The sequence below is a fragment of the Zootoca vivipara genome, chromosome 10 (genome assembly GCF_963506605.1).
Source record: "Zootoca vivipara chromosome 10, rZooViv1.1, whole genome shotgun sequence".
Lineage (NCBI taxonomy): Eukaryota > Metazoa > Chordata > Lepidosauria > Squamata > Lacertidae > Zootoca > Zootoca vivipara.
Window position 1 is genome coordinate 1,588,890 of NC_083285.1, and position 13,197 is coordinate 1,602,086.

Here is a 13,197-nt window from a genome sequence, read left to right on the forward strand (position 1 = left end):
AATATATAGTCTGGCCCCTCACAAGGTCTGAGGGACAGTGGACCGCCCCCCTGCTGAAAAAGTTTGCTGACCCCTGGGTTATGCCATTCAGTGCAAAGTATATGCAACTGAACACAAAACTTTAGCTTAATCTCTGTGGTGCAACAACCACGGGAGATGCTGGGGGAATGTCATGTTAAAGTAGCGCCATTGTGGTATGGAACATAGAAGAAAGCTGTTGCTTTGTACATCTTCCCAGTACACACCAGCCAAACCTGCCAGTGATCAGATGTACTGTTAGTAAGCTGCTACACTTTGCACCTACAGAAGCAAAGGCAGCCTCATAGTCCTCTTGGCTGGTCTCTGTGGGAGCAGTGGTGGACCAGGAGGGCTTTTGGCCTGACCCTGTTCTTACATGCTACATGGCTAAGGCACTGACAGCCACAATCCTCTTTCTTGTTGGACAGGAAGCTGAACTGGAACGCTTGGAGAGAGAATTTGCCATTCAGTCACAAATCACGGAAGCTGCCCGACGCCTAGCCAGCGACCCAAATGTCAGCAAGAAGCTGAAAAAGCAAAGGAAAACCTCATACCTGAATGCACTGAAGAAACTTCAGGAGATTGAAAATGCCATCAACGAGTACCGTATCAAATCTGGAAAGAAGCCAACACAAAGAGCCTCCTTGATCATAGATGGTAAACAGAACCCAAACTTCATGATACTCTGATCTTTCTGCCTGGTGATCACTTGGGGGCGGATGGGTTGCTTGGGAGAAGACAAGGAACTGATGAGGAAGTGGGTTTCTGGAAGGATTATACAAATATTTCCAGAAGCTTCCTAACCTCAACTTCCCATGAAACTTGAGCACTTTGATAGGTGAGCGCCAGGCAGACTCCTCTTCATGCCACACCTGGAGCCTCAGCTTCCATATCTGAAGTTGTGTCTTCAGGCCCTTTCACAGGCAAATTTCAGTTAATGGATACTGTTAAGAAATGTGTGAGCAGGTTAAAAGGAAAGTGGTAAATGACTTTGAAACATAAGTGGATATGCAGTGCTATGTCCCTACTTTACATCAGCCCTCTCCAGGCATTCAGTCTGAATGCACAAGGGCTTAAAATCATGTAGGGGCAGTGGCATGCATGCAAGCCCCCTCCATGCCCCCCATGCTGCACCACCTTCACTTCAGAGGCTTTCTAAGAGCATAGCTGAGCATGCTTAAGTACCATATTTACTCAAATGTAATGTGCACCTTTTTTGGCCAAGTTAAGTCGCAAAAATTAGGGTGTGCATTAGATTCATGTAAATACAGTGGTAATATGTAATTGCATCCTTGCAATAAGTAATCCTGATGGGGCAGGATTCCAGATCATGTGAGATGTCTTCTAAACTAAATGCACTTCATTAAAGCCCCCTTCAGATCTTCCTGCTCAACACAAGAAAATTGAGATGGAATGACCACACCTACCATACTAGGTGTGCATGCCTGTTTCTCCTTACTTTTAGTCTTCATGCGCTCAAGCTAAACACTGCTTTGAGGCCAAAGTGTTAAACAGTGGGAAAATTGATGAAATAAATAAATAAAGGGGCTAATGTTGGGATCTGATCTAGCTGGTTCTTTCCAGAGAAGAGATTGGGTGGTGGTGGTGGTGGTGAAAAGGGCAAATTTCACATTAGTGATTATACTCAGGTCCTGTTATACAAATGTTCATTCACTTACCCAAACACAAGGAATTGGTACCAAAACCTTGCTATATGTACCACAGATTCCGATATCCAAGCAGCCAACCCTTGGGCAGTACTGTAAACAAATAAGCAGCTGTAAAGAAGCCTTACTTTTTTGTGTTTTGCTCTCCACACCAGAAACCATGGTGGGAAAGAGGGAGAGAGATCAGACAAATTCCTTGTTTGCCTTCTGCAAGGTTTCAGGGGGTTTTCTCAGCATTTTAGGGTCAAAATTCTGTGGCTCAAACGCATTAGAAAATTTCCCATAGGGGTCAAAGGAAATCATCAACTCATTATGTGAACACATTTTGTTCAGGTAGCGGGACCTGCATGTAGTTAGAATGATCATAATACTTTTATATCAGTCCCTGGTGCAATCACACTTGGAATACTGTGTACCGTTTGTATCCCATCTTAAAAAGGATATAATAGAGCTGGAAAAGGTATATAACAAGGAAACCAAAATTTTCCTTATGAAGACACACAACAGCAATTGGGACTTCTTAGCTAGGAAACAGCTGGATTCTGAAGTCATGAACAGCAGGAAAGTGGAGAGAGAGCAAACTGTCTCCCTCACTCATAATGCTAGATTAACTCAGAATCACACAGAAAAATGGAAGGACAGTCCACTTAGGATAAAATAAATGCATGGAATCAATGCATGGAATTAGCTGCTACAAGATGTGGCAATGGTCACTTTCTATATCTTCTAAAAGGGTATTTAAAGGGGCAGATTCAGGGAAGGTATGCTTATTAAGGGCTGCATAGCAACAAAAGGGAACATTTCAAGGGCAGTATTCATCCGAGTATCAGTTGCTGCCAAGCATGTAAGAGCCAAATAGTGAAGGCTGCTGATCCTTACCTGCTCTGCTTGTGAGGTCCATGGAAGCATATTAATGGGGAAAGCATGCTGGACCAACCAGAAGAGCTCTTCTTACGGTCTGACATGGGCAGATTACTGCTGTGGAAATCACACTGCGCCTCACCACACCCTGCAGTAATCCCTGTATGTGTTTCCACTTCACAGATGGAAATATTGCCAGTGAGGACAGTTCGCTCTCGGATGCTCTCGTTCTGGAGGATGGTATGTACAACATTCGTTGCAATATATTATATTTTATGTCTCTGCTGAAAAAAAGAAACTTGAGTTGTGTCAAAGGAGTTGGGGCAGAATCCTGTCGAAGCTCAACACTTCTCATTGGTTTTAGTGGGAGAAGTTTAAAGTACATCTATCTCTGCTTTAACATCAATGGGACTTAAATGTACTTGGCTTTGGCTGCATCATCACCTAAGGTTGTAAGAACTCATTCTTGCAACTGAAGTAAGACTTCCAGGACTCTCTCCTGTCTAGATAATCTCCCTGGAGAATCCTGTACTACCGGTATATGTTTTTCTCTCAGCCTACCTCACTTAAAATTGTTTTTGTTTAAAGTAACATTTCCAAGCTTTTGAATTATGGTGCTGGAGGAGACTCTTGAGAGTCCCATGGACTGCAAGAAGATCAAACCTATCCATTCTTAAGGAAATCAGCCCTGAGTGCTCACTGGAAGGACAGATCGTGAAGCTGAGGCTCCAATACTTTGGCCACCTCATGAGAAGAGAAGAATCCTTGGAAAAGACCTTGATGTTGGGAAAGATTGAGGGCACTAGGAGAAGGGGACGACAGAGGAGGAGATGGTTGGACAGTGTTCTCGAAGCTATGAACATGAGTTTGACCAAACTGCGGGAGGCAGTGGAAGACAGGAGTGCCTGGCATGCTATGGTCCATGGGGTCACGAAGAGTCGGACACGACTAAACGACTAAACAACAACAACAACATTTCCAAGATAGTTTGGGATGGTTTTATTTCAAGCAGTAAAGGTAAAGGGACCCCTGACCATTAGGTCCAGTCGTGACCGACTCTGGGGTTGCGGCGCTCATCTTGCGTTCTTGGCCGAGGGAGCCGGCGTACAGCTTCCAGGTCATGTGGCCAGCATGACAAAGCTGCTTCTGCGTCCCTTATTTCGAGCAGTCACTACCCAAATATCCAAACAACCTTTTCAACTGTGAAAAGTAGGGACAATTTTCTGCAACCAAATGTTCAAGCAGATGTCATAATTATATGACATGTAGAATTATATCATACTGTCACTTGCAGGTATTTTGCTGCACTGAAAAACATGCCCACAGTCCAAGACCTCTGAACTGTGGGCTTTGAGCACTTCCTGAGGAGAAGAGAGGTGGGAGGTGGGCCAGCTTCAGCTACATCAACCTTCTGCTAAGGAATCTGCCCATGTGCTGTTCAGTAAAGATCACTTGGGTGCTGGATCCAGGGTTTTATGGGCAATAAAATGGTGGTATAGAGTATGTGGGTGAATGCTTTCCATCTAGCAAGGCTGAAGGCATCAGCAGCAAGAAGCAGGGTGTTCACTGAAACTGACCCAGAGCTTTGGCAGAACCTCCCCGGGTGGGTTGGAATTAACTCTTCCTGCATTTTTTTCAAAAGAGTTGCAAAACTCTTTTACAGTATTTTGACTGGCATTTGGAGATTGGTGATATGAAGAGCTGACTTGACTGTTGAATTTGCTATGGTGCTTTACTGTTTTCTAGGCTTACATTTAATTGTGGTTTTAAATTGCTCTGTTGTATTTTTTTATATAAGCAGCTTTGAGCACAGTAAAGTAGTATGACATCTGTATTTTAGTTACGCATAGGATTTATACACATAAACCTAAAAAAAGGCCTTAAAATGAACATACATTCTACCTCTTTACACCTGTATCCATCTTTTAAATTGTAAGGTCCTTGAGGCATGGACCTCTCATCTTCTAAAACGCCATGCAAAAAATATGTAAACAAAATAGTGTTCCTGTCCTTTAGTTTTCCTCTTTTTTCCCATTTCAGAAGACACTCAGGTTACCAGCACGATATCCCCTTTACAGTCCCCTCACAAAGGACTCCCTCCCCGTCCCCCATTGCATAATAGACCAGCTCCTCCGCAGTCCCTGGAGGGACTCAGGCAGGTGCACTATCAGAAGAAGGACTATGACAAGTCCCCCCTCAAGCCCAAGATGTGGAGCGAGTCATCCTTGGATGAACCCTATGAGAAGGTCAAGAAGCGCTCTTCACACAGCCATTCCAGGTAGGTCATAATGGAGACAGCCATTTCCTTATCATGAAAGGGGTGGGGGGAACCAAGGCTTTGTAAGCAAATTTCATGGATGTGCAGTGGGCTACTTAGATTCACAGAACTGCAGAGTTGGAAGGGACCTCACATTCCCAGAAGTTTCTTCAGCAGTCCTAAAAGCCAAAGAGGTTAGTCACTGCAAAGTAGTATAGTCGTACACTGAGAGTCGAACGGCATCTGTTCCGGAAGTCCATTCGACTTCCTAACTGTTCGGAAACCAAAGCATGGTTTCTGATTGGCTGCAGGAAGCTCCTGCAGCCAATCGGAAGCCCCAGAAGCCCCGCTGGAAGTTTGGCTTCCAAAAATAGTTTGCAAACCGGAACTGTCACTTCCAGGTTTGCAGCGTTCCGGAGCCAAAATGTTTGAGAACCAAGCTGTTCGAAAACCAAGGTACAAGTGTAGTCATTAATAAACTGCAGCTTGCTTCTTCAGCTGTGGAAGTAGCTCTGATGAAGACATCTGAGGAAACAGCACCTCGTTGCTAAACATAGTTAATTTGGCTAATGCCTCTGCAGCTCCATGATGGAAGGTGCTCAATTCAAGGTGCTTATGCTAATGTTTTAAGCCATAAACAACCCCAGGTACCCGAAAGACTTGGCTACAGGCCCACTTGAATGTTTACAGTGGTGGAGGGGCCATCTTGGTTGCAATGGCCCAAGAGAGGCCCTTCCCTATGGCAGCCCCTAAGCTACAGCTTTCCAAATGGTGCGTCAAATGCTCCTCCCAGGGCTGGAAAAGGGTTAGTTTAACCTCCGGCTTGCTAATAAAACTGAATTGCTGTGTTGTGAAATGATGCATGTTTCAAAAGTGTGTCAGCAACATGAAAAGTTTGGGAAAAGCTCTGCCCTAAGCTGTGGAGCCCTCTTCCTGCAGACGTAAGTTGCACACCTTCATTGTGCAACTTTACCCTGGCTTTTGACACTTGAGGTGTGCATTTTTAGGACCCACCTTATTTTTGTGATTGCAAGCTGTTTTAAACTGTTTTTACTGCTGTGCTTTAATTGTTATAAGCCACCGCGGGAGCTTAAGGTGACGGGCAGGTAAATTAATAATAACAATAATGGCTGCCACTTCCAAATAGCAAAACAAAAATATCACTCACTGAATACATATTTACAGCTGCTTAGGCAACACAATACAGCAACAACAGCATGGGCAATAACCTGGTAGCCTCCAGATGTTGTGGGATTACACCACCTGTCATCCCTGCTCATTGGCCAGGCTGGCTAAAGCTAGGGGAGCTGGAGCCCGACATCTATAGGGCACTAGGTTGGAGAAGTCAGTCTAAGTGGCAATTGTTGCAATAAGAAGTTGGGCAATGGGATCTTCTACGTGTCTTTCAGCACTTTCTGTGCTTTATTTGGCAGTATCTGAACCATACCTAGTATGGGAGCTGGCGTACAGCTTCCTGGTCATGTGGCCAGCATGACAAAGCAGCTTCTGGCGAAGCAGAACAGCGCATGGAAACGCCGTTTACCTATTTATCTACTTGCACTTTTACGTGCTCTCGAACTTCTAGGTTGGCAGGAGCTGGGACCGAGCAATGGGAGTTCACCCCGTCACGGGGATTCGAACCACCAACCTTTTGATCGGCAAGCCCTACGCTCTGTGGTTTAGACCACAGCGCCACACATGTCCCTGTCTAAAAGCATGAACAGTGAGCCCAGAATTCCCTTGAGTGAACTGCACTTTTGCCAGCCTCTAGATGACGTTAGGCAACTCACACTCTCTCACTCCCCCAGTAGTAAGAATAGTCGCACTGGGCTGCTGAAATGGTACCTGTAAAGTCTGCTGGACTTAAGAAATGAGAATTGTCAGTGTACCCCAAAACGCTTATGGTTTTCTCATATGCCCATGTAATAAAGTATACAAGCTGCATAACGAAGGCTGCCCTGATCACTATGTTTCCTTTTGTGTGCAGCAGTCACAAGCGGCTTCCCAGCACTGGGAGCTGTGCAGAGGGTGGAGGGAGTAACTCCCTACAAAACAGCCCCATTAGGAATCTGCCCCATTGGAACTCCCAGTCCAGCATGCCAACAACACCAGATCTACGGGTACGCAGTCCACATTATGTGCATTCCACTAGGTAAGTTCTTCCAGTCCAAGAGTTCCTCAGCTTCTCTTCTCCTACCCCCTACCAAATGTTAAATATGGAGCCTGGAATTCATAAAGCCTGCTTAAATTTCATTAAGGGTGCTCAAGAGTTGCTCTGAATCAGATTGTGCTCCAAGTCCTCAGTTCTGTTTCAGCTAAAACAATGATTCTGATATTTTGGGGAGGGATAGGAGCCTTTTAGCTAAATCAAGTTTGAAAATTATGTTAAAATTATGTTCTTGAAATCCCTTCATGCCCCAAAAAGTTGCATACAGTATGCCTGCAACTTACAGGTGAAACTTGGAAAATTAGAATATCGTCGAAAAGTGCATTTATTTCAGTAATGCAACTTAATATTTTTAATTTTAATTTTTACAAATGCTTTCTTTTGGAAATTCCACAGTAATAAAACAAATAGTTACAATACAAAAATAAACATCACTATTACATTTCATTAATTACATTCCATTTATAATTGAACCGCCTAATGACAAATAATTACAATTACAACAAATAAAGGCTTGACATATCTTGCTTTGCATGTCATGCATCTATCTCATATATTGGTTTTACCTTTTAAGTTGCATTACTGGAATAAATGCACTTTTCGATGATATTCTAATTTTCCGAGTTTCACCTGTATGTACATTTAATTTGTGCACATTCAACTTTACGTACATAGCAATAAAGAAATAAAGGGGGAAATGACTTTAGCAATCCCATCTGCCATTGAAGCCAATGTTTTGATTATAAGTGGTTTTTGGCCTTTAAATATATATATATATATATGTATTTACTTTTTCAGTTAAAATTTTTACAATCAATTATCCAACATAAAAATAATATTCCAAAGATTCTCCTGAACTTCCCTCCTCCCCTTTGTGAGTCCTTTCGTTAACCATTTCCTCCTACATCTTTTAGAATAATTGAAACCTTTTTCATTAAACTGCAAGTGTTATTCCAATCCTACTGATGATTTTAGCTGTTTACAATGGTTTTTAAGATAAATTATGTATTTTCTCCATTCCTTATTTAAATTTTGGTCTTCCTGATTTCTGATTCTTCCGGTTATTTTTGCTATTTCGGCGATTTTGGCTTTAGGCACGATTTCCGGAACGTGCCCCCCACATAAGTTGAGCAGCTGTTTTACCTGAGCACAGGTGTTCTATATGTGTTCAGTTGGAACTGGCAGTGGCCAAAGGTCAAAAAGAAATGTACCACATAGCAGAAAATTGTTACCACAGTTGTTTTCACATGATGCCATTTTGCGAGTTCTAGAAAACATTTGGTCATGGAATCCAGATAAGCAATGTTGGAAGCAATGTGATTATTTGCTTACAAAAACAAGGAAGCAGTATCTGGATGGATGGTTTGTGTGTATTTATTAGGCAATATCACATCTGCACTCAGCTATGATGCTTCTAGGGTGACCTTGGGCCTGTCAGTCTTATAGAATGTACAAGGGGAAGCATATGAGTGAGATATAAATGTAATCTATATATATATATAAATGTAAAAAGGGCATGTAAAAAAAAACCAAACCCCTGTTCCAGAACACACAATTCCACAACAACCAACTGAAAACAGGCCTTTTGCAGCAACAAGGCCCAGCATTGCCCAGCAGACTGAATAGGCCGCAGCATTTCCCAGCCGAGAGAACTGACTAGGCCACACCATTGCCCAGCCGGGAGAACTGACTAGGCCACACCATTGCCTAGCCGGGAGAACTGACTAGGTCACAGGCAACAACAAACTAAATATGGGCCTTTTACAGACCCATGCCTTTGGGTAGGATAAATGTGTTGGGGTGGGGTAGGGGGATTTCACATAACACGCGTGGGTAGGTGAGTCTGGGTTGGGACAGCACAAAATGTTACAGAACGCGCGTATTGGGGGGGAATGATTGTATGCAAAATGAAGGGGGACTCTGAAGGTGAGGGGACTCTGAAGGGAGACTCTGAAGGTCCATTTAACACAAAAAGCCACAGCAACGCGTGGCAGGGCCAGCTAGTATATAAATAAAATGTTATTAGGTAGGATTTTGAAGGGTGTTCAGCATCAGATGCTTCAGGGCGTGTGGAATGGCAGACCTAAATGGAATCTTATCCCTTTGCTCCTAATTTTTTCACTCATTAAATTTAGGTAGATGTGTTATTTTCCCTTTCCAAATGGGAGCTTTCATATCTCTCCACCTTAGGGACTTACACTAATGGTTTCTCATTGGGAATTTGACTCATTCCCCCCTCCCCCCTATAAAGGATGTGAAACCTCTGCTTCAGAAGAGGAAGAAGTGCAAAAGATTCCCTGCCGTCACCATGTAAGAAGCTGTTAGCCTGGACCTACAGAGGTGTCATCATTGTCTGGCTGTGATGCTTAATGCAGGCTTTCCCATACTTCCTGTATTCTGAATTCTGCCAGCTTATGGTGACCAGTGGCATCTTTACATTGTCATGCCTAGACTCCACTGTATTTTCTTCAGATATTATGCAAACATACTACGGAGTTAACTGTGACAATGTCTTTTTGTAAGCAAACTCTGCTATGGTGAACTGACCCCAAATTTGTGGTTAGATACAATTACAAAGAATAATTGGTTTCAGAGATCCCAGCTTTGTTCTGCAGTTAAAAGGCTGGAGTCAGGCAGCCTTTAATTGTTCTCTTTCTAAAATTCCTTCCAGCAGCACCTTAGAGACCAACTAAGTTTGTCATTGGTATGAGCTTTTGTGTGCATGCTGTGTGTTCTGTGTATCTGAAGACACTGTGTATCTGAAGAAGTGTGCATGCACACAAAAGCTCATACCAATAACAAACTTAGTTGATCTCCAAGGTGCTGCTGGAAGGATTTTTTTTCATTTTGTTTTGACTACGTCAGACCAACCCGGCTACCTACCTATAACTGTTCTATTTCTGTTAGCCTTCCTTTGCCACAAGTGTACTCATTCCACACCACAACTGTAGGCAAAACTACTGGAGCAGTTTATAATTACAACCTTTTTACTGTGCTTGCAGGTCTGTGGACATCAGCCCTACTAGGCTACATAGTTTAGCACAGCACTTTAGACACAGAAGCTCCAGTTTAGAGTCCCAAGGGAAGCTCGTTGGGTCAGAAAATGAGACGGGGAGCCCTGATTTCTACACCCCTCGGACTCGCAGCAGCAATGGCTCCGACCCAATGGACGACTGCTCCTCCTGCACCAGCCATTCCAGCTCTGAGCACTACTACCCTGCTCAGATGAATGCCAACTATTCCACCCTGGCTGAGGATTCCCCCTCCAAAGCCCGGGAACGGCAGAGGCAGAGGCACAAGTCAACAGGGAACCTGTCCTCCTCCAATTCAGGGAGCATGCCCAACCTGGCTGCCAGGAATGGGACTGGCCACCACGGAGTCTACCTGCACAGCCAGAGCCAGCCGTCCTCCCAGTACAGGATCAAAGAGTACCCCCTCTACATCGAAGGGAGCTCCACGCCGGTGGTTGTGCGCAGCCTGGAGAATGACCAGGAGGGACACTACAGCGTGAAAGCACAGTTTAAAACATCTAACTCCTACACGGCGGGGGGAATGTTTAAAGAGAACTGGCATGGGGAGGAAGGGGACTCCGTAAGGCTGACCCCCTCCCGTTCTCAGATCATCAGGACTCCATCTTTGGGCAGAGAGGGTCACGAGAAGGGGTCGGGAAGGACGATGGTGTCAGATGAGCTGAGGCTGTGGTACCACCGGTCCTCCCACAAAGACCACAGCCGCTTGTCGCACACTAGCTCCACTTCATCGGATAGCAGCTCCCAGTACAGCACCTCCTCTCAAAGCACCTTTGTGGCGCACAGCAGGGTATCAAGGATGCCTCAGATGTGCAAAGCAACATCAGGTGAGGAAGACGATTTGCACCCATATATATACAAGAGTCATTCCTGGGGGTTCCACATGTATAACATAAGCAAACCACCCCCACACCTCACTGCTCCGGTGGTGTGTCCTTCTGATCAGCCCTAGGTCTGCATCCGTCACAAATGACTCCTAAAACAAAGACGCAGCCAAATTCCTCACTATCGGAGGGTATTCGTGGATCTCTGCATGAGTCACTGTATTGAGCTTGCTGCTTTCTAAGCAGGAGCTACACTTCAGTAACACAGGCAGAAACACAGGGACTCTCCTGAGGGCGGGTATTTCTTGCGCTCTGAGACTCCAAACTTTTCAAATGCAGGTGTAAAGTGTGTCATCAGTTGTAATCCAGGAGAAAAAGCAGGACCCCAGCAATCAGCAATTTGGTAAACACTGGCACAGCTATACAATATGTGCTTTTCACTATCTGTGAATGCCGATGGGGGAGGAAGGGGCATGTTAGGTCAAACATTTTAGCAATAAAGGTAGGAGTTCTGTTTGTTATTTGCTTGTTTTGGGAAACAGGGTGAATCAAGAGGACAGTCCACATGAGTTCTTAAACGGTGATGAAAAAAGTACACGACTGTTGCTACTGAAATCTAAAACTGGTGCAACTGGTGTAACTAAAGGTGCAATCTTACCCTCGTTGACCCGGGAGTAAGCCCCACTGAAATCAGTGCTGCTTCTTCACAAGTAGTCATGGCTGTGATGCTCCCCTGTTCAAAATCTTGCTTTTGCCACTGACTCACTCACTGGTCTCAGCTGAGCTTTTCTCTCGCAGCCCCAGCCCTCCCACTCCTCACAATATGAAGCTATGTTGCATAGGTTAATCAAAATACAGCATGTGAAACCCTTGGAGCACTCTAAAGCACTATATAAATGCAAAGCATTATTATTTAAAATTGAAGACAAATGGATTTCAGTACCAAATTATGATGAGAATGCTCTTCTAATAAATGATTCCCGAAGGAGCGTCTCCACCCCCATCTTTCTGCCCAGGCACTGAGGTCCAGCGCTGAGGGCCTTCTGGCGGTTCGCTCACTACGAGAAGCCAAGTTACAGGGAACCAGGCAGAGGGCCTTCTCAGTAGTGGCACCCGCCCTGTGAAACGCCCTCCCACCAGATGTCAAAGAAATAAACAACTACCAGACTTTTAGAATATATCTGAAGGCAGCCCTGTTTAGGGAAGCTTTTAATGTTTGACAGACTATTGTATTTTAATATTTTGTTGGAAGCTGCCCAGAGTGACTGGGGAAACCTGGCCAGAATGGGTGGGGTATAAATTAATAATAATAATAATAATAATTTCCATTCTTCAAATGAGCTCATAAACAATGAAATCCTGGCACCACACAACTTTTTAAAAAATCAGCAACAAGGATGGCTTTTCTCCCAGTACAAGCAAAATCATGAAGAATGTTTATATTAGTATTAAAATCCACATTAGCTGTACTTGTAAAAGGCCACTTGCATAGCTTTTATTTTTAGAATTGTTATTACTCAACAGGGCAAATTAAAAGTTGGAAGGGAGGCAAGGTAATTCCCCAAATTATTCAGAAGTTCTTTCCATGTTTTTACCAACTCACTCCAACCTTTATACAATTTGGCAATCAAAATAAATCAGGAATTGAAACATTGGCCGGAATATAAGACGTACGTGCAAATAAGCCGCACCTTTAAAATTCATGGCTTATTTGTGGGTGTGGCTCACCTCCCGGCTCTACTGCCCTGAACGGGGAGGGGAGGCAGCCGGCGCTCGGTTCCAAGTGCTCTGTGCATGCCCCCCAGCACTACCTCCCCAAGCTGGCACCAGGAGAGGCTTGGGAGACGCAGGCGGGTTGTTCCGCAATTTGGGGGTGGGGGGAAGTGTGGCTTATATTTGGGACTTGTTCACCAAGGACTTCACCAAGTTATTTAATCTTTCAGTGAAATGCATAAATTTATGAAGTGTTAAAAGTATTTTCAGAAATAAAATGTAAATGTTTTCCTTCTTTAATTAACTTAAGGCAGCTAAAATATGAAGTGTATGTTAAGAGTTTGCCCTGAAGGTACTACTTCATAAAACTTTTTGTCTCTCAAGGTTCTGCAGTTGTTACTAACATCGCCAATGTCCAATTGGGTCCAGTGGCTGGTGCTCAATGGGGTTGAGTTGCAATGGTAGCAGGAGCAATAGAGCTGGCCCCCTGCAGCAAAACTCCTGTTGCCATTTGAGATGGTCTCTCATCTCCCTGAGGTTGAAGGGAGACGAGGGATGTTGTCAGTCCTTGTCACACAGAGATAACTCAACGCAGACCACCTTTTGAAACTGCACGAAGGGTGGGGGCTGGGGGGGGAGCGAAAAGGAGAGGCTGGAGATG

At 44.3% G+C, this 13,197-nt stretch overlaps 1 protein-coding gene across 9 annotated transcripts in view; it reads left to right on the plus strand.

Moving 5' to 3' along the window:
* Positions 1-13,197, plus strand: part of FRMD4A (FERM domain containing 4A) — a 413,482-nt gene that overhangs the window by 387,811 nt on the left and 12,474 nt on the right. For all 9 annotated transcript variants that reach the window (XM_060279477.1, XM_035127381.2, XM_035127379.2 and 6 more), the window contains exons 17-21: positions 447-675; positions 2,730-2,786; positions 4,587-4,824; positions 6,791-6,955; positions 9,973-10,826. In XM_060279477.1, coding sequence (XP_060135460.1) covers positions 447-675; positions 2,730-2,786; positions 4,587-4,824; positions 6,791-6,955; positions 9,973-10,826 — 1,543 coding nt within the window. The remainder of the gene's footprint in view (positions 1-446; positions 676-2,729; positions 2,787-4,586; positions 4,825-6,790; positions 6,956-9,972; positions 10,827-13,197) is intronic.